General features: G+C 41.2%; 1 protein-coding gene across 2 annotated transcripts in view; it reads right to left on the reverse strand.

Moving 5' to 3' along the window:
* The window catches only part of LOC137657722 (DNA polymerase kappa-like), an 83,911-nt gene that overhangs the window by 22,686 nt on the left and 40,231 nt on the right, over positions 1-20,994 (reverse strand). For both annotated transcript variants that reach the window (XM_068392159.1, XM_068392160.1), the window contains exon 4: positions 14,203-14,318. In XM_068392159.1, coding sequence (XP_068248260.1) covers positions 14,203-14,318 — 116 coding nt within the window. The remainder of the gene's footprint in view (positions 1-14,202; positions 14,319-20,994) is intronic.

A 20,994-nucleotide genomic window follows, 5' to 3' on the forward strand; every position in this document is an offset into this window, starting at 1 on the left:
AAAAGGGGAGGAAGGCGATGACCCTGATGAGGAGGATGAAGTCATTATGCTCGAGAAGTTGGCAGGTTGAAAGCAAAAGGCCAACAGCAGGGACCCTTAATCGTGCGTGCCCTGAATTTCATGCATTCCATAAATGAGGGTTGTGTAGCCTACAAGAGCATTATGGATGAGATGAAGGTGGCTAAAAAGCTTCCCACCATGGTGTTCTTCACCCCTCGTGTGAAACAACCACCACCACCTACTCCTCCAACCACTTAGCCCCCATCACTTCCTCCTCCAGCCATTAAACTCCCATCACTTCCTACTCCAGCCACTGAGCCCCCATTACTTCCTTCTGCAACCACTGAGCCACCTTCACCTTTTCCTCCAACCAATGACTCTCCTGAACATGAAACCTCTACAACCACTCCTCCAGTAACTCCAGAGAAGCTCAGTGATGATGATAGCATAGACGATCCTCCTCCCCTTGTATTATAAAATTTTCTAAAAATCAATGAAAGTTAATACAGTAGTGTACTGAAGAAATTAATTGCTGTAATGTTAAGTTAATAAAAATTAATAAGTAAACTTGAATCTAATAAAAATTACAGTATGTAACATAATACTGTATAAACATTTTTTGTAATTGCTTTTTTAAGTTAACGTAACTTTTGCATATGTACTGCGGCGTACAGTAACAACTTTAAGTATTTTGCAATTCCATTACTACCTCCGCCAACAAAATTGGAAGGATGTTATGTTTTCCCCTGGGTTTGTGTGGTTTGTGTGTGTGTGTGTTTGTTTCTTTGTTTTAATCATAGAGTAATGAAACTGGCAGGGATTAGCTGTTATGTAAAAAGATAGAAATGATTAAATTTTGGAAAGTCAAGGTTAAAGGTCAGGGTCACTGTCAAGCAAAATGTTCAATTCACATAATCAGCCGGAAGTTTGGACATTGTTGTCACATTGAATTCAAACTTGGTTCATATTTGAGTGTATGAAAATCCACGTCAATTAATACATGTTAAGATCCAAATGGTTGAGATATAAGCTGCCGCGGCAGAAGTCTGCATTCTACCGAGTGTCCTCTAGTTAGTACTGTACTAATTTATCTTATTCATTTTATCTTTACAGTCTTGATGCTTCGTCCGCATACACGTGTTATGCCATGAAGTTATGTCCCTTCGCTGTTCATCCATTTGTAACTGCATGGCTTATCCTCAGTCACCTCACCAACTGAGCATCTTTGCAGAATATTTTCCAGTAAGGAACTGGCTATCCTTTGATGAATTTAGCTAAGAAATCCTCTATGGATTTAGTCAGTTTATGGAAAACAAACATGACAGAATGGCCCCAGATCCGGGCATAGCGGGGTGCTAAGAATCTCCCAGTTTATATATACTAAAGAAAAATTGAAAATTGGTAATTAGAACGTTAGAACCATGAATCAGATTGGGAAGTTACAGCAAGTGGAGAATGAATTTATAAAATATATTTTGGATATCTTGGCCCTAAGTGAAACACGTTGTAAGGCGATTGGTAAAGGAAACCTTAGACCAAGGCAATTTATATATCTATTCAGGAGGGACAGATGGCGTTGGAAGAGAAGGGGTAGGAATGATGATGACACCAAGAGCAGAAAAGGAATTAATCAAGTGGAAAACTGTAAATAGTAGAGTGTTATGTGCAAAGTTTAAATCAAAGCAGTTCAATATAAGTATTATAGTTTGTTATGCACCAAAAAATTATTCCCCTGAAGAAAGGAAAGATGAATACTATGAAGATCTGCAGAGTGTAATACTGTATATGAGATCCCAGAGAGAGATGTGAAAATTGTAATTGGTGACTTCAATGCTAAAGTTGAAGGGAATAATCAAGGTATAGAGAATGAGATGGGTGCTGAGGGTCTTAGCAAAGTTGCAAAAGAAAATGGAACACATTTCATAAGTTTCTATTCAACAAACCATCTTGACATTGGAGGTACTCTTTTTCCAGCACACGACATCCACAAATATACAGGGACTTCGCCATGTTGCAATTACAAAAATCAAATAGATAACATAGTCATTAATAAAGAAAGATGGATGACTCTGAGAAATGTAAGAAGCCATAAAGGTGCAGATATTGGAAGTGATCACCAGCTAATTGCCACACTGAAATTAAAACTAAAAGCACCCAACAGAAATGTAGATAAAATAGGTCATTTTGATACAACCCAGATCCTGGAAGATGAGTAAAGATAAACATTTGCAATTGAATGTAGGAATCTATTTGCTGTCTTAGAGACTTTGAAAGACTAAGATCAGACAATAAAGAATGGTGTGACATTAAGAATATATATTAGTTAATTGGTAGTGAAGTTTTGGGACAAGCAGTTACAAGGAGAAAGCCATAGATATCAAATCATACTTGGGATACTATAAAAAGGAGACAAAGACAGAAATTGATTGCTGACAGTTTTCAAGGAAGTAATGAAAATTACTACAAGGTAGAGCATGCTAAGTATTCCAGTATCGATAGCAAGGTCAAAAGAAAAGCCAGGAATGACTGGAGAAATATTTATACAGGAAAGCAGATGAAGCTGACAAAGCTATGAATTCAGGCAGTGGCTATGGTGTAAGAGTCATTCATAGAATTATCAATGAAATATCTATAGCAGCAAAGGAGAAGAAGCATATACCCATAAAAATGAGAGATGGATCTGTTTTAACAACAGAGGATGAAGAAAGGCAACGTTGGATGGAACACTTTAGTGAGGTCATGAATAGGAGATACGAAGGGAATAATTAGATTGATATACCTAAAGCTGATGAAGACCTTGATGTGCCCTTGAATAAATTCAGTGTTTGAAGTCAAAGCTATCATTAAAAAACTCAGGAGATGGAAAGCCACTGGTTACAATGGAATAACTGCCGAGAGGATACTAGCTGAAAATGAAGTGACTCCCAGGATACTTATAAGAGTATTTTGTAGAATGTACCATGAAGAGGCAAAACCAGATGAATGGGAGCTAGGAGTATTGGTGAAAATGGCAAAGAAAGGAGACCTGACTTACTACAATAATTACAGAGGTATCACTCTTACGTCAGTTGTCATGAAAATATATAGCATGCTTATTCTAAAGAGACTAGAGAGAAAGATTGATGAAAAGCTGAGAGATGAACAAGCAGGATTTCGAAAAGGTATAAGTTGTACTGACCAAATTTTCATTTTAAGACATGTGGTACAACAATGTGTAGAATATAGAAATCCCCTTTTGATGGTATTTGTAGACTATGATAAAGCCTTTGATAGTGTGCACCAGCCAATTCTGTGGAGTCCTGTGTTATTATGGAAGTCCTCTTAAATATATAAATTTAATTAAGTCTGTTCATGAGCATAGCAAATGCAAAGTTAATGTTAATGGAGTCCTAGCGAATGAATTTCCAGTGATCAGTGGAGTACTCTAGAGGAATGTGTTGTCACCTATGTTGTTTATCCTCCTCATGGATTTTGTAATGTATAGAACAGTTAGAGATGGTGGAGAAGGATTGGACTGGATTGGTAATAGGAAATTAGCAGACCTAGAGTATGCTGATGATGCTGTTTTTATTAGCAGAACACCACAAGATTTGCAATGCTTGCTTACCAGAATGCATGAAATATTACACGAGGTTGGGCTCAAGATAAATAGAAGAAAGACAGAGATGATGAGAACGGAATATGCAATGGAAGATGAAATATCATTGGAAGGGGAATGGACTAATGAGGTAGTATTTGGGAACTATGCTCTCCAATAAAGGGTCATTAGAATTGGAGTTCAGTGAAAGATTGAAAAAAGCTAATCAGACAATGGCTAGGTTAAGTAAAATTTGGAAATCAAATCGCCTGAAATTACATATAGAAATCAGACTACATATCAGCTTAGTGAGATCTGTGTTACTGTATGGACATGAGTCCTGGTATGGCAATGAAACAATCCCCAACAGATTTAGCAGATTTGAGAACAAAGATCTCAGAAAAATCTTCTTCTTTGTCTACATCTTTTCCCACTTCTATGTGGGGTCGATGTTTCTGATCAGCTTTCTCAATCTACCTGTCCCACACTTCATCACCGGTTAATCCCTTTGATCGAAGGTCATCCTTGATACAGTCCACCCACCTTCGCTTTGGTCTCCCTCTCCTTCTCGTTCCCTGTACCTCCATTTCCATCACTCTCCTCCCAATATACTGTTCATCTCTTCTCATGATATGACCATACCACCTCAGTCCACTTTCTTGGATCTTATCTGATAGTCTTCCAACTCCTGTGGTACCCCTAATTACTTCATTCCGTATCTTATCTCTTCTTGTCACCCCACACATCCATCTCAACATTCTCATCTCTGCCACATCCATCTTCTTCTCTTCTGTCATCTTTATTACCCACGTCTCATTTGGGAGTCCATCTTCAAGTACTGTTCTTAGGTTCTCCTCATTCAATACTTTCAAAATAAGTTTCCCACCTTCTTTTAATTTCATTCTCTTCTGCTAGAACTATACCATTGCTATCTTTTATTTGCCTTATCTATGTCAGGTCTTTAGATGCAGCATCTCAGGCTTTAGCAATTCGTAATATTTTTTTCTCTCCTTCTGGTGTTTCCATCTATATATATACTTCATTTATTGTCTCTGCCTTTGCCTTTGCTACTGCTCTCCTTAAAGCCATCGGAAAAATATTGGGAGTTAAATGGCCGGACAGGATTAGTAATGATACTTTAAGAGAGGTTACTCGAGTGCCATATGTGGATGAGATCATGGTGCGTGGTAGATGGAGATGGTTTGGGTATGCTCTTCGTACTACCAGTTCACTAAATGTTCAACTGGGCTCCACAAGGCACTAAAAGAGTTGGAAGACCCAAGCCTCCATGGCTGAGAACTATGCAGTGTGAAATGGGAGATGATGAGTGGAGAAGTATTGAATTAAAAGCTCAAGATACAGACGACTGGCGAAATCTGACCAAGGTCCCTTGCATCAATAGGAGTAGGAGCAGATGATGATGATGATGAAGTTATGTCATAATATTTAAACTTTATTTTTTCTAAATACTACTTGTATTATGTTGTGTATATTAACAATACATATAGATATAAGTACTTACTGTAAATATACAGTACTATACATATATTTGTAAAATATGTGTACATTATAATTACTATATGATTTCTACAAGTGTTTGTACATATTGTACAGTACTGAATTGTGTTTAGTGTTATGTTATTACGTGTACATACACTATATAAGTCAAAGAACGCAACAATCAGCTAATTGACACCTTATATATTGCATCATTCATCACAAGATGTCACTGCATAGAACTTTGCACAAAAATGGTTAGTTGTGTCACTATTACTTTTCTTTAATATTTATATTCAATGATAAACAGAGTGTATAGTACATATACAAAATTAGTACCGTATTGAACAGTACTGTAGATAAAGTACTGTACATCCTTCATTGTGATGAGTTGGTAGGGTTGTGAGTCTACCTCGCCAACAATTATGAGTGATAAGTCATTTCACCTTGATAATTAAGCTGTACTTTAGTGATAGTACTGTATACATAATACCGCAATATACACTCCAGTATCAGCAACTGTAGTAGATAGGAACAACAGTGTTTTGTTGTTATTATAAGTACAGCGATGACTCAAGTTGAGTCATCTCAGAGTGTAACTAGTTTACAGTTTCTGAAGTGTGTTCATACACTATTACAATACTAATACATAATTGAATAAATCTTGAAAGTAATATAAAACTACAATACTATGGTCAGTGAGTTGGTGGGTTATGATATGGCCCACTCTAGGGCACCCAGTATTCACTGATTTTCGATCCTCGTGGGTGTGTCTTACCAAATCCCTGCAATTATGGAGGACCAACTCTATACTCAGGAACAGTATTCTGTTTCCTTATCTCCTTTCCTCATCAGGCTATTATCCCTGTAGGAGCCCCTTGGGCTTATTGCACCCTGCTTTTCCAACCAGGGTTTTAACTTAGCAAATAATAATAATAAATATCTAAGTCGTAACAAACTTATGTTTATAAAATTTTTTTCATATTTCCAATAGACCAAACTTCTAATCCTCATGGACCCGAGCGCTACTTTGATATTTCCTCACATACCATTGTTAATGTAGGAATTTTTTTGCATTTACTCAAATTCCCTTTGTCTTTTACAAACAACATTTTTCAAGTTTAATTTTACCATTTTACTTTGCTATTTATAACTTTGTAGTTTACAATTGGAACCAATCTACATAAAAATCTATACAATTGCTTACAGCTTTGTACTGAGTGGTTATCATTGAAGTTATTGCCGTACAACAGTTTGTTTTCGTCGCTTCTGTCAATGTATAGATTATTTCTAGCCGGTTAGTTAAGTATTACATGGAAGAGGAAAAGAAGTTCAAAAGAAATATTTTGTGTTATAGATTAATAAATGAAATTTGATAGAAAGCAACTTGAATATGGATTTAAAAAAGATACTGTAGTATTTTTGTTCTTTCAATGAATTAATTTTTTCAATATGTATTTTACTTAATAATTTTTATATCTTATAATCTCCTGTATAAAAAATCCTGTGAGACAGCAACAAATGCAGTTCCGGTAGGCCCTGCTGCTTCCTCCGGTGCCTTACATGACCGCGGAGGTAGCAGCAGTAGGGGACTCAGCAGTATGAAGCTTCATCTGTGGTGGAAATGTGGGAGGTTGGGCTGTGGCACCCTAGCAGTACCAGCTGAACTCGGCTGAGTCCCTGGTTAGGCTGGAGGAACGTAGAGAGTAGAGGTCCCCTTTTTTGTTTTGTTTCTTGTTGATGTCGGCTACCCCCCAAAATTGGGGGAAGTGCCTTTGGTATATGTATGTATGTATATTCAAATAAATGGATAAAAAGAAATTACCGATGTTTTTTGGTAGCAACGTCAAGGTGCCATAAATTCAGCCCCTTTTTTTTACCCCGTTGCGGCTAGTCCCTGTGCGTCGTTTTGCTGTCTGTATGTTTACAAATTATTTATGTACTTTAGCAATAGAAATAGACCCATTAATTAAATCTAAACGCTCAAAGTAGATTATGAAAGGGTGATAGTGTATGAGATTTTAAAATTACCAAAGGAAAAACTGAAAGGTTACATAATCATCGGTTTGTTTACAAAAATTGAAGATTAGCCTATAGCTTCAAAAAATGTTATTTTTATTAGTAAAATAAATTTTTGAATATACTTACCCGATAATCATGTAGCTGTCAACTCCGTTGCCCGACAGAATTCTATGGAGGGATACGCCAGCTATCACAATACTAGAAGGGGGTGTACTTACCAGCGCCACCTGTGGCCAGGTACTATAGTACTTCTTGTTGACACCTCCTCAATTTTTCCTCGGTCCACTGGTTCTCTATGGGGAGGAAGGGAGGGTCGATTAAATCATGATTATCGGGTAAGTATATTCAAAAATTTATTTTACTAATAAAAATAACATTTTTCAATATTAAACTTACCCGATAATCATGTAGCTGATTCACACCCAGGGGGGTGGGTGAAAAACCAGTGTACAAGACTAAAGGATAGCTAAGTATCCCGTATTTCATATAATCAGTTATCCACAATAACAATGAAATAATAAGTACCTGGTAAGGAAGTCGACTTGAACCGTTACTCTGCCTTTAATAAGATCGTCTTCCTTACTGAGCGCAGCGTTCCTCTTGGGAGGCTGAATCAACTCAAAGGTGCTAAAGTATACAGGGCTGCAACCCATACTAAAGGACCTCATCACAACCTTTAACCTCGGCGCTTCTCAAGAAAGAATTGACCACCCGCCAAATCAACAAGGATGTGGAAGGCTTCTTAGCCGACCGTACAACCCATAAAAAGTATTCAAGAGAAAGGTTAAAAGGTTATGGGATTATGGGAATGTAGTGGCTGAGCCCTCGCCTACTACTGCATTCGTTGCTACGAATGGTCCCAGGGTGTAGCAGTACTCGTAAAGAGACTGGACATCTTTGAGATAGAATGATGCGAACACTGACTTGCTTCTCCAATAGGTTGCATCCATAACACTCTGCAGAGAATGGCTCTGTTTGAAGGCCACTGAAGTAGCCACAGCTCCCACTTCATGTGTCCTTACCTTCAGCAAAGCAAGGTCTTCTTCCTTCAGATGAGAATGTGTTTCTCTAATCAGAAGCCTGAATAGTAAGAAACTGAGTTCTTAGAACTTGGAAAAGAAGGTTTCTTGATAGCACACTATAAGGCTTCTGATTGTCCTTGTAAAGGTTAAGACCTTTTTAGATAGTACCTAAGAGCTCTAACTGGGCAAAGTACTCTCTTCAGATCATTCCCCACCAAGTTGGACAGGCTTGGGATCTCGAACGACTTAGGCCAAGGACGTGAAGGAAGCTCGTTTAGCAAAAACCGAGCTGCAAGGAACATGTAGCCATTTCAGATGTGAAAACAATGATCCTGCTGAAGGCGTGGATCTCACTTACTCTTTTAGCTGTTGTCAAGCACACGAGGAAAAGAGTTTTTAATGTGAGGTCCTAAAAAGAGGCTGATTGGAGAGGTTCAAATCTTGATGACATAAGGAACCTTAGGACCACGTCTAGATTCCAGCCTGGAGTGGACAACCGACGTTCCTTTGAGGTCTCAAAAGACCTAGGGAGGTCCTGTAGATCTTTGTTGGTGGAAAGATCCAAGCCTCTGTGGCGGAAAACCGCTGCCAACATACTTCTGTAACCCTTGATCGTAGGAGCTGAAAGGGATCTTACTTTCCTTAGATATAAAAGGAAGTCAGCAATCTGGGTTACAGTGGTACTGGTTGAGGAAACTGCATTGGTCTTGTACCAGCTACGGAAGACTTCCCCTTGAGACTGATAGATTCTGAGAGTGGATGTTCTCCTTGCTTTGGCAATCGCTCTGGCTGCCTCCTTCGAAAAGCCCCTAGCTCTTGAGAGTCTTTCGAAAGTCTGAAGGCAGTCAGACGAAGAGAGTGGAGGATTGGGTGTACCTTCTTTACGTGAGGTAGACTTAGAAGGTTCACTCCTAGAGGAAGAGTCCTGGGAATGTCGACCAGCCATTGCAGTACCTCTAAGAACCATTCTCTCGCGGGCCAGAGCGGAGCCAACCAACGTCAGCCGTGTCCCTTTGTGAGAGGAGAACTTCTGAAGTACCCTGTTGACAATCTTGAACGGCGGGAATGCATACAGGTCGAGATGGAACCAATCCAGCAGAAAAGCATCCACGTGAACTGCTGCTGGGTCTGGAATCGGAGAACAATACAACAGGAGTCTCTAGGTTATCGAGGTAGTGAACAGATCTATGGTTGGCTGACCCCACAGGGCCCAAAGTCTGCTGCAAACATTCTTGAGAAGGGTCCACTCTGTGGGGATGACCTGACCCTTCCGTCTGAGGTGATCTGCCATGACATTCATACCGCCCTGAATGAACCTCGTTACCAGTTAGCTTTTGATCTTTAGACCAGATGAGAAGGTCCCTTGCGATCTAGAACAACTTCCACGAAAGAGTCCCTCCCTGCTTGAAGATGTAAGCCAGGGCTGTGGTGTTGTCAGAGTCCACCTCCACCACTTTGTTAAGCTGGAGGGACTTGAAGTTTATCAAGGCCAGAATAACCGCCAACAACTCCTTGCAATTGATGTGAAGTGTCTTTTGCTCCTATTCCATGTTCCCGAGCATTCTTGTCCGTCCAAAGTCGCACCCCAGCCCGTGTCTGATGCGTCCGAGAGGAGACGGCGGTCGTGTTTCTGAACAGCCAAAGGTAGACTTCCTTGAGAAGAAAGCTGTTCTTACACCACGCGAGAGAAGACCTCCTCTCTTCGGAAACAGGAACTGAGACCGTCTCTAGCGTCATGTCCTTTATCCAGTGAGCAGCTAGATGATACTGAAGGGAGGGGAGGTGGAGTCTCCCTAACACGATGAACAGGGCCAGCGATGAAAGTGTCCCTGTTAGACTCATCCACTACCTGACTGAGCATCGGTTCCTTCTCAGCATGCTCTGGATGCATTCTAGGGCTTGGAAGATCCTTGGGGCCGACGGAAAAGTCCGAAAAGCTCGACTCTGAAGATCCATACCCAAGGAGACAATGGTCTGGGATGGAACGAGCTGAGACTCCTCAAAATTGACCAGGAGGCCCAGTTCCTTGGTCAGATCCATAGTCCATTTGAAAATCTCCAGACAGCGACGACTTGTGGGAGCTCTTAAAAGCCAGTCGTCTGACGGAGCCGGACACAAGATCATGGTACTGCTGCACAGTCTGTGAACTGTCAATCATGGGCAAGCGAGGAAGTACAGTGACAACCCGAATCTGTCTAGACTGTCTGGGTCGTACAGACAACTCCTTATCGGGTTGCTGAGGTTGCCGCACTGCGTCACAACAAGTCACTTCTGTTGGTTGTTGAACGTCTTCCCCGTGACACATTGACTCGGTAAACAAAAAATCCTCTAACAAGGACTAAGCTTGGACTGCATGTTTTAACCTCGGCGCTTTGTTATGCTTAAATAAAAGTCCATAGGAGGCTATGCAGCTAAAGGCTCCCTCCAAATGACAGAGTCCTCAAGGGAATATCAGAAGGAGGGAGAAAAGAACTTTCTCATCTACAGGGACCATATCCTAGAAAAGCTAAGTTCTCTCAGTGAGGGTTCACTGGTGCAAAAGCAGCAGACTAGAAGGCAATGTTATGAAACTGCTTGACAGTCTAGTGAGTTGGCAACAACCAAAGATGTGTGACTGAGAAGCATGCGGTAAGGTAGGCAGAGCATGTTGTATGCAGAGTATGCTGTATGCAGAGCATGCTGTATGTAGAGCATGTTGTATGCAGAGCATGCTGAATGCAGAGCATGCTGTATGCAGAGCATGTAGTATGCAGAGCATGCTGTAAGCAGAGCATGCTGTAAGCAGAGCATGCTGTAAGGTAGGCAGAGCGTGTGCATGGCGTTTAACATTTCTCAGAAATTCCATGACCAGTGCTAGAGTGCTTTATGCATGCTTGCATGGGGTTTTAATATCAACATAATATTTACCTTACATTCATAACTCATGATTCATATTTTTGCCATATTTTGCGATATTGTTAAAAATATATTGCAAGGAATACAAATATATTTTTATAAGTAATACAAATAACCTCCATTATCATAAGGTTTGAAAATGGAGGTAAGGTATGCTGAACAGCAGAGTCAGAACGAGCTGGAACAACAATAGTTGTGGTTTCCTCTTCAAGACTCTGTTGAGGGAACACCTGAGGCTCAGTCTGCAAATGCTGATCAAAGGAAGTAGCAGAAGGTAGGCGCATGGGTGGAGGAGGCTGACTCCTAGCATGAGTGGTTGAACCCAAGGGTTGCGCTTGCTGAGCGGTGGGCGGAAGCGGAGTAGCAAGTTCCTGTTCCTGTGGTGTGAGCGGAGCGCGATGAGGTAGAGGCTGCGCAGAACAAGGTAAATGTCTCGCAAGCTGAGGCTCCTGAGGCGCAAGGCTAAGGTGTAGTGGTGCTTGCCTTTGTGGAGGGTTGAGCTCGCTGCAGCGAGAGCTGAGGAGACTGACTCATGGACGGGAGAGGTTGTTGTACCTCAACCGAGAGTTGCATCACTGGTGGAGCAGCAAGTGGAGGCGGAGGAAGAGAGGTATAATCCTCCTGATCCCATTGTAAAGGTTGCCTTAAGGAAGGCGGAGGCTGAACACCACTGGGAACAGCAAACTCAGAACGTGGCTCAACATCGTACGCCTGGCAGGTGGTACTGCGATCAGGCGGAGCGAGCGCAGGCGGAGGGAGTGTAGGCGGAGGCGGAGGCGCAACACTCTCAGCCCGACACTCACGCATCAAGACCGAAAGTTGTGACTGCATGGACTGCAGTAGAGTCAACTTGGGGTCGGCAGACACTAAGGTCTGCTGAGGTAAAGCCTTAACAGCAGAGATCTGTTGCGGCAGAACCTTACTCCTCTTAGGCGGAGTGCATTCAACAGATGACTGAGGAGAGTCAGAGCTAACCCAATGACTGCATCCGGGTTGTTGAACTCTAACTTCGTACGTCTGGCATAGGTCTGGACTTTACGTTTAAGAGGTCTTGAGACCTGAGACCAGCGTTTTCTCCCCTAAATTTCTTCTGCAGACGAGCAAAATAAGGGCTCAATCGTCTGCGGGTGGGAGTGACGGTCTCGGTAAGACACGCCCACAACCACCGAGGATACTTCTGTGTGCCGATCAAGGCCTGCTGAACCCTTTTGTCCTTCGACATTGCTTCTCCCCTGGGCTTGGGAGCTTGCAAGAGGTCCCGGACTGGGAGGACGACTGGCGCGCACAGAAGTACCCTCACGCACAACACTGACACACTTTGCGCTAATCACTTATCACTTTTGATTTTCTGTTTGCACTTATTTCACTGAACTCGAAACTTTAAGTGGTTTGTACCTGAAACACGCAATTCTATCCTTTCTCAAAAGTTAGTAATTGCGAAAACAGAATTACAATGTAACAGAAAAATCTAATGAAAGATAGATAATTCAGTGGCTGGAAAGAGACTAAACACTAGATCACTCTAGAAACGTTTACCTTCTTCCCCTAAAGAGACTAGGGAGAAGAGCAAAAACGATAACAACGTTACTCGCTTGAATGAAACGTTTATCCTCCTCTTTCTCCCTCCGTCTCTATCTCTCTCTCTCTCTCTCTCTCTCTCTTGACTTAGAATCTGAGAGAAGAGCCCAATCATATATATCGTTAAAACATATTATTGTTAAAGGAAAAAACTGAAATATTTCCCAAAATGAAAAGTTCCTTTATTAGGATTAAAACCATTAAGTTAAGAAAGAATGAACAAAACGCTAGACACGGTTACTCTTACTGCAACGTGAAACCGTGAAAATTCTTTCTCTATCGTAACGATAGAGCGCAAGTTGAACGTTCTGAACGTCAACAGCTGCAGAGACAAAACAAAACGTTAGTTCAACTTTGAAAACAGTACTAGACTATCAAAGAAATTCTTTCAAAGACATTAAAATAGCATAATATGTTAACAGGTAAAACCGAAATGACGGGCTCAATGTTAATTAACTTCGGTACCAAGAAAAGACCGCCTACTATTAGGAAGGTCGAATATAAACAAATATAAAAATTAATTTAAATAAGTTTATAATAAAAGGAAGTTAATCGAAGAGGCCTATAAGAGGCGGAGAGATTATAACTTTTGTTAAGCAAAATTAAGAAAGAGAGTCTATACTCTCTTAGACACCAACACTTCCGTCTAAGGGAAGGGTCGGCCATTTAAAGGTGAAAGAGAGTTCATACTCTCTTCGTCACCATAATTAATCAAATTAATTCCAAAAGCTAACTAAGCTAATATAGAAGTTTCCAGTAAAGCGACAGCCGAAATCAAAGAGAAATACTTCACCAAAGTCGTGAAAATACTCCAAGAACATAAGCGTATCCCAGAACGTCTTGCCGGAAGCACGACAGAGGAAAAATTGAGGTGGTGTCAACAAGAAGTACTATAGTACCTGGCCACAGGTGGCGCTGGTAAGTACACCCCCTTCTAGTATTGTGATAGCTGGCGTATCCCTCCATAGAATTCTGTCGGGCAACGGAGTTGACAGCTACATGATTATCGGGTAAGTTTAATATTGAAAATAATCTATTGCAAATGATAATGCATTTTGTATACAAACCTACTTCAGACAATTTTGGGTGAGGAAATAATTAGAATATTATGCAATTTTCACCAGAATGATACAAAAGGTTTGTAATTCCGTCACTATAGGAATATTCCGAAATCTGAAAAAATGTCCAGTACAAGGAAATCCGGATAAGGGATACTCAACCAATAGTAAGACATCACACAACAGGGGCAGGGTCTTCTAGACCACCAGGCAGGCTGCATAAGCCTTGACCTGTGCTATCCATCAGCAAGTGGTCTCTGAAGGGAAAGTTTAAGTGGCGAGAGAAAAATGTTTAGAATATAGTACAAGGTCGAGAAGCTCACAACTTTAGGATGTTACCGATGTGACTTACAGGTGCAACTTATAATAAAATGTAATACTAAAAGTGACTAAGCAAAGCAATTAAATAAACTCAATCTTTCACCACTTCTGATTCAAATCTGACATTACACTAGAATTTCTTAACCTTTAGCGTAACCACAGTGACGACGCCAAAACAATATCACTTTCTTCAAGGGAACTTTTAATCCAATATGCCAAAGAAAAAAATTACCTTAATGATGGATTATCTCTCATTTCCACTGCAGCATAAAACATGTCCATATCCACATGAACGATTGTTTGGGTCAGGTCCCGCTCCACTTCTAGTTCCTCTATCAACTGGTCCATCTGTAAATGAGAAATCTATGAATTATTTCTAATTATATCTTACTGATTTTACCAATATACTGTGCAAACCATTGTCTTATATACCATTAGATTTCCTTTCAAAACATTAACCAAGTACCCACATTTATTGATAAAAGCGTAAATAGCAACTCCTTAAGAATGGTCAACAATATGTCCCTGCAACTGATATACGGTAAACGTCTTGATAACTCATAACGGGTGAGTTTCTCACTAAGTTCTCACTACGTTTGCGGCTTCTTTTTTATGTTGCCTCTTTGTCTCCCATCCTAATATAGGTTATAGGTCAACATTTCTAAACATCAGGTTTGGTAACCTGTATAAGCTATCATTATATTGGGCTTCCATCTGAGTGTAACTGATGTTGAAAAACTGACCTTAAGAAAGCTAGGTCTTCTGTCCCTATCACACTGACTTGAGTTCGTTCCTAAAACAATTAGCAATGAGCATCAGTATTATCATTACTGTATTACTATTATCATTATCCTTATAACTGCGTTACCATTTTAGTACCATCATTACTACTGTATTTGCAAAGCTGGGAAAAAGAATGCTACATACCCAGGGGCTTTAATTGGAAAAGCAGCTCAGTACGGAAAAAAAAAGAGAAGGCCAACTGCATACAATAACGACATAAACAGTAAACAAGATGAGTTCCAAGAGTTCTCAAATTGAAAAGTTCCAGTCCCACAAAATTTTTCTATGCATTAACCTCAAAACCAAAGCCTCTAACCTTCACGGTTTTCAGTCCCCTGGTATTGCTAACACGATGAGGTATCCAAGTGTATCCTCAAGCAAGAGAACTCTAACCCAAGACAGTGGAAGACCATGCTAGAGAGGCTATGGCACTAGCCAGGACTAGAGAACAATGGTTTGATTTTGGAGCGTCCTTCTCCTAGAAGAGTCTCTTCTACTCTTACCAAGTGGAAAGTAGCCAATGAACAATTTACAGCGCAGTAGTTAACCCCTAGAGTGAAGAAGTATTTTTCAGTTATCTTAGTGTTGTCAGGTGTATAAGGAAAGATGAGATTACATAAAAAATAGGTCAGACTATTTGGTATACACGTACGCAAAAGAAAATTTAGCTGTAACCAGAGGGATCCAATGCAGTACTATACGACCTGTCAAAGGACTCAATAACTCTCTCGCAGAAGTATCTCAAAGGGTGGCTGGTGCCCTTGCTAATCTACACAGGTACCTATCTTCTGGCAATTATCATTGAAATTAGATAGCTTATTCTTCATTACTACCATTCTTTCTAAAGGTCATTTCAGTTATCTCAAGAAACCTCCTTCAAAAATTATTGTTTTATGTTCAATATAGATATGCTTCTTTACTTTAAGGTTCCCTGACTGTTAGGCCTACGTTTTATGATTCGATCTATAGGGTAATTTCCCTTAACTTTACCTTACACTTTGATCGTTCCAACATAGAACTAACGGTGCTATTATAGTATGCTATCTACCGCCGATTTTGCTATCTACCACCGATTTTGCTATCTACCACCCCTTTCTGAAATTTTGGAATTGGTTTATTATTTTGTTTATGAGACCCCAATTAACGCTACTTTACAATTAAATGGGAAATCACCTAATACTGTCACTGATTGGTTTAATGTGTCTGGAAGTGTGTAGTGTAGTGGTTTCAATTGGAAAGTTCTGAGAAAAGGCGAAGATGTATTTACTGCTTTCTTGAATGATGTAAGATATGTTTACAAGCAGTAATAGAATAAATTTTTGATTGAATATGTTTCATAGATTATTTTCTTTCAGTTTTGAAATATTTGATTTTTCATTTGATTAACTTGTAACATTGTTGTATGATGAGCTTTGAATAATTTGTAAAAAAAAGTTTCCCTACAAACTGTCTATAATTATGCACCCATGTTGTCCAGCCAATAAATATTATTAAACTATAATTAAAGTCCAATGAGGATAACATACTTGTGGTAAGTAATCTGTTTGATAATCCTCATCAAACAGGAGGATTAACATTGACGGTAGTTAACATACTTTGTGGTAGATACCATACTATAGTAGAAATTCGACAGTAGATAGCATACTATAATAGAAATTCGACGGTAGATAGCATACTATAATAGAAATTCGACGGTAGATAGCATACTATAATAGCACCGAACTAACTATAACAAAGGCAACTATACGTCTTGCTTGCTTCCTTGAGCTGAAATTATAATTGAAGATTTTTATTTTACCAACTCAAGGCATTCTAGCTCATAAGCCAGATAATCTGATAGTTGCCTTATAATAAAAAAAGTTCCCCATTAGAATTAAAAAAATAGTTTCACCCTCAAAGTATTAGTATAATTTGTATGATACCATTACACCACAACACCTGCTTAGGCTCAAAATATTTAGGATGGATGACATCCCTTTCCAAAACATTCCATAATTAGCTTTAGATGAAAACTCCTTCCACGTTATAGAAACAAGCCACATTCATGAAATTGGGAATGTGTCGGGAAGAGGGAAAAGCCTTGAAAACTGATGGTTTCTGCTGTAGAGCAACCAATTTATGAAGGCACACCCAGAGTGATGCATTTGTAAAATCAAACTGAGCGGCATTCCATAGCTGATAATATATTGCTCTGCACATTTATATAAATTCTGAAAAATTACAAATTCGTAGATAATTTGTATTTTTCCTAACGATACAAACCTTAGCTATTTGTTTAGGGATATTACTTTCGGTGAAGCTGAAATGATGAGCCATTAAAATTTAGCGAGGGTTAACTACCCTTACCACTAGTTAGCGGGGGGTAGGGGGGTAGCTTGCTACCGCTCCCACTCACACACCAGTGATTTAGCTCACTTTGCTTGGAGTGAGGACTTCAAAGGAGATAGGGCTGGTGGGTGGGCAAGTTTGTATAAATAGCTAAGGTTTATATCGTTAGGAAAAATACAAATTATCTACGAATTTGTCATTTGTTCCATAACTGGAATACTGTACAAACATACGCTACTTATTTAGGGGTGACTCACCTATTAGGAAGGGTGAACGTCCCTGCCAATCTGGCTTTTGGCTTTAACTGGGGGCTCCTTAAATGAGTATTTTAGTACTCAAAATAAGGAGTCCCTGCACCTCGCTAAAACCTTGCTATGTAAGGTACGCGGAATACGAGAGCTGTGTGTTGAAATATTTAGAAATGTGACTGGCTAGGTAAAGTTATTCTGAGTCTTTTTGTAGGAAAAACTGTTGTAACCAAGACTTTCCCAATACCACCTTGCCAGGGTATGGGGACACAACAGCATTAGCTTAATGCTCGGTACACAAGGGAGTATGATTTACCTGCAGTGGTTTGAGGTCAGCTTAAGCAGAGAACCCAGGATGCTGCTTTCCCCAAGAGATGGGAGGATGAAGAAAAGAATAAGAGCCAATCAAATCTTTTCATTCACACAGACTAAAACTGGGTAACAGTGCCCTCAACCGTCTGCTACTTGTCCAATAGGGAGCTTGAGGTATACAACCAGCTGTTGTGCAGCCACCACAGGACTGATAGAGATCGTATCGAGTTCCTATAGGTCCCGTCTTGCAGGAAAAAGGTTGTGAAAGTTACCTGGAGCGTTCACAACCTTACTAGTAAAACCTGCGTCACAGAGTAACCTGCTTAGAAGTCGACGTGTTGGATGAGGACCTATATTCAGAGCGTAATTGATGACTGTGAATCCAGCAGAGATGATGTTTTGGTGATCTTCCTCTTGTCTCTCTCAGAACTGATGACAAGAGAAGGGAACCGGGTGGGCTGTTGCCGTTCTCTTGAGGTAGAGCCTCAAACCTTACCCCGAGTACAGTAACAGATGATCTGGATCGTCAGTTATTGAGTGGAGACTTGTTGTCTAGGATCCGTCACCTCTGGAGACTGTGTCTGGCAACATATTTGGGGACGAAACTGAACGTTGCCTTACACCCTTCTCATTAGTGGGCGATGTCGAAAGAGAGACCATGAAGTTCCTTGACTCGTTTGGCTGCCGTCAAAGTTTGTAGGAACACTGTCTTCTAAACCAGGTGAAAATTTGTTGCCTGGTGAAGTGGAACGTAAGGAGGTCTCCTTAGAGACCGGAGAACTCGAACCATGTTCCGAGAGGGAGGTCTCAATTCCGACTGGGAAAAGACAAGTTGTAATTCCGCATGGGTTAGGAAAGATCTAGCGATGAGGGGATGTCCCTTCCTTTCATTTTGAAGGCGAGGCTCAAGGTTGGGTGATCAGCTTTACCTACTGAAACTGAAAAGGGGGTCTTTTCCTTCTGCATATACTCGAGGATTCTGCTATTGCAGGAATAGAGGAATCGAGTGGAGAGATACGCTTTCCCATGACACCAACCACAGAAGACGTTATACTTTGCCTGGTAGACTGATGCTGAGGAATTCCTCAGATATCTAGACAACCTATTCGCAAATTATTGTGAAAAGCCTCTGTGAGAGAGGGGGTACTGGGTAGTCTCCAGGCATACAATCATAGCAAAGCTATAGTTTGTGGTAGTTGTCGAAGTGTATTTGTCTGTGACATGGAGAGGGTTCTCTTCTAGGCTCTATCAGGAGCTGCAAAAGGTTTGGAAACTGTTCTGCGTAATGCCATAGCGGAGCTATGAGAGCCCTTGAGAGACTGACCGACGTTCTAGCCTTGTTGAGTACCCTCTCTTCAGACAAAAAAAGGGACGAGATGTAAACATCTTGCCAGAGAGCCTTGGGGTCTAGGACTGGGGATCAGCGGAGGTTCAGGGGTGTTGCGAACAGATCCATAGTTGGAGAACCCCGTAAAGTCCGGACTTTGTTGGCTACAAGGCGATCAAAAGACCATTCGGTACACCTTATCTGAAATGCTGTCCACAGATTGTTGGCAAGCACATTCCTCTAGTCTGGAATGAAGCAGGTTGATAGGGGTACTGAGTGGACTTGGCCCATCTTAGTACTTATAAATGGGAAGAGGCTGTGAGCAAGTTCCTTCTTGCTTGTTGATGTGAGCCCCTATGTGGTGTTGTCACCCATCACACCACTGAGTGGCCTGTTAGGAACTGATGAAGCTGTTGAAGGACCAGAAAGTTAGCCTTCATCTCTTAAGAGATTCAAGTGAAGGTACTTTCGGACTCTGTCCAGAGGCCTGAGGTCATGTGGTGCAGCACTATGGTCCCTCCTCCCTTCTTTTGATGTCTCTGAGCAAAGTATCAAGTCCAAGGAGTGGGGCAGGATGAGAAGGTTATACCACTCTGTAGATTCTCGACTGATACCCATCCCTTGAGGTTCGTCCAAAATTCTGGTCCCATGGGGATCAGAATGTCCGGGGATTGAAGGGCTGATTCCAATCGGACTCAAGCCGCCACTGGAGAGAACAAATAATGAGGAGCCCGTTGGAGGCTAGACAGGCCAGAGATGATAGGTGTCCGAGGAAAAAATAGTCACTCTGGGCTGGGAGTTCTTCTCGTTTTGAGAAAGGGTCTTGTGACTTTTCTATGCCTGTCTTTGATGAGAAGGTTTTGTGGAGATTGTTGTCTAGAATAATTCCCAGATATACCAGTCTTCTGAGAGGGAAGTAAGGAAGACTTCCAAAGGTTTACCATGATCACCCGATCTTGGTAAAAAGACTTCAGAAGTTCCTGTGCTAAGTTGCCACCGAGTCTGCAAAGGTCAGTCAGTCGTCCAGAAACGGAGACGGAAGCCGATCCTGTGAGTCCAGGATGGGTGCTGTAGAAAGACCGAAGCACAGTCCCCTGAACTGGTGTTTCTTGTTTGTCTAGATTGAATCTTCAATCCTTTCTAGAAGATGGATGATTTAGGCCTGGAAGCATGCGTCCTTTGGGTCCAGCGTGCAAATGAAGACCTGTGGTTTTAGCCCTTGTCTGAACTCCAACATGGTGTGGACATCAACCCAAAGGGACAGCTCCTTGCGGATCCTTTCGCGTGGGAGATTGTTGACGCTGGGGTCTTGACTTGTGGCGGAAAGGATGGGATGCGATACCCTGTGTAAGGACTCTTCCCTGGGAGAGAACTCCTTAAACTGATAGAAGTAAGACAACGCTTAACCCTACCATGCGCTCTGATGGGATTGATGCTATTCCTTAGAACAGCATCGGTCTGGCGAATGTTAATCAATGCTTAACGGCTGTGTATCGTGGTTACTGTGCAATTGGAGAGTTCTCGCGAGTAGTCACCTGTCGACAAGCCGCTGATTGGGGCTGTTGATCGTTTGCTGATCACTTTAGTGGATTGGTGTGATGGCGAACGGCGAGTAGCAAGAAGTGTGTTGTATGCCTTCTGATCTAGGGAACCACGGGCAAAGGTCGACTAGTAAGTCTGAGTGACGAACTGCTGGTGAACGGCGAACTGCCGATGATAGGTAAATCAGCGATCTGTGAGCCGAAGATGGTAACTGACAGGCAGATGAAGGCTGTCTGGTCAGTCAGCCAAAGGAAGGCTGGTGATTAATGAGTTGGGTGATCGGCTTGGAGAGCCCTGAGACACAGCAGAATGGTTTAATGATCGTCATTTGGTGATCGGTGAGCCATCGATGATCAGCGATAGATTGCGGACTGGCAATCGGTGAGTTAGAGATCAGCAAGGTGACGATTGGCTAGTCAGAGATCAGCGAGCTGAGGTCGATGATCGAAGAAAGAAGAGCTGCCCATCGGCGATCTAGTGATCA

The sequence above is a fragment of the Palaemon carinicauda genome, chromosome 18 (assembly GCF_036898095.1).
Source record: "Palaemon carinicauda isolate YSFRI2023 chromosome 18, ASM3689809v2, whole genome shotgun sequence".
Lineage (NCBI taxonomy): Eukaryota > Metazoa > Arthropoda > Malacostraca > Decapoda > Palaemonidae > Palaemon > Palaemon carinicauda.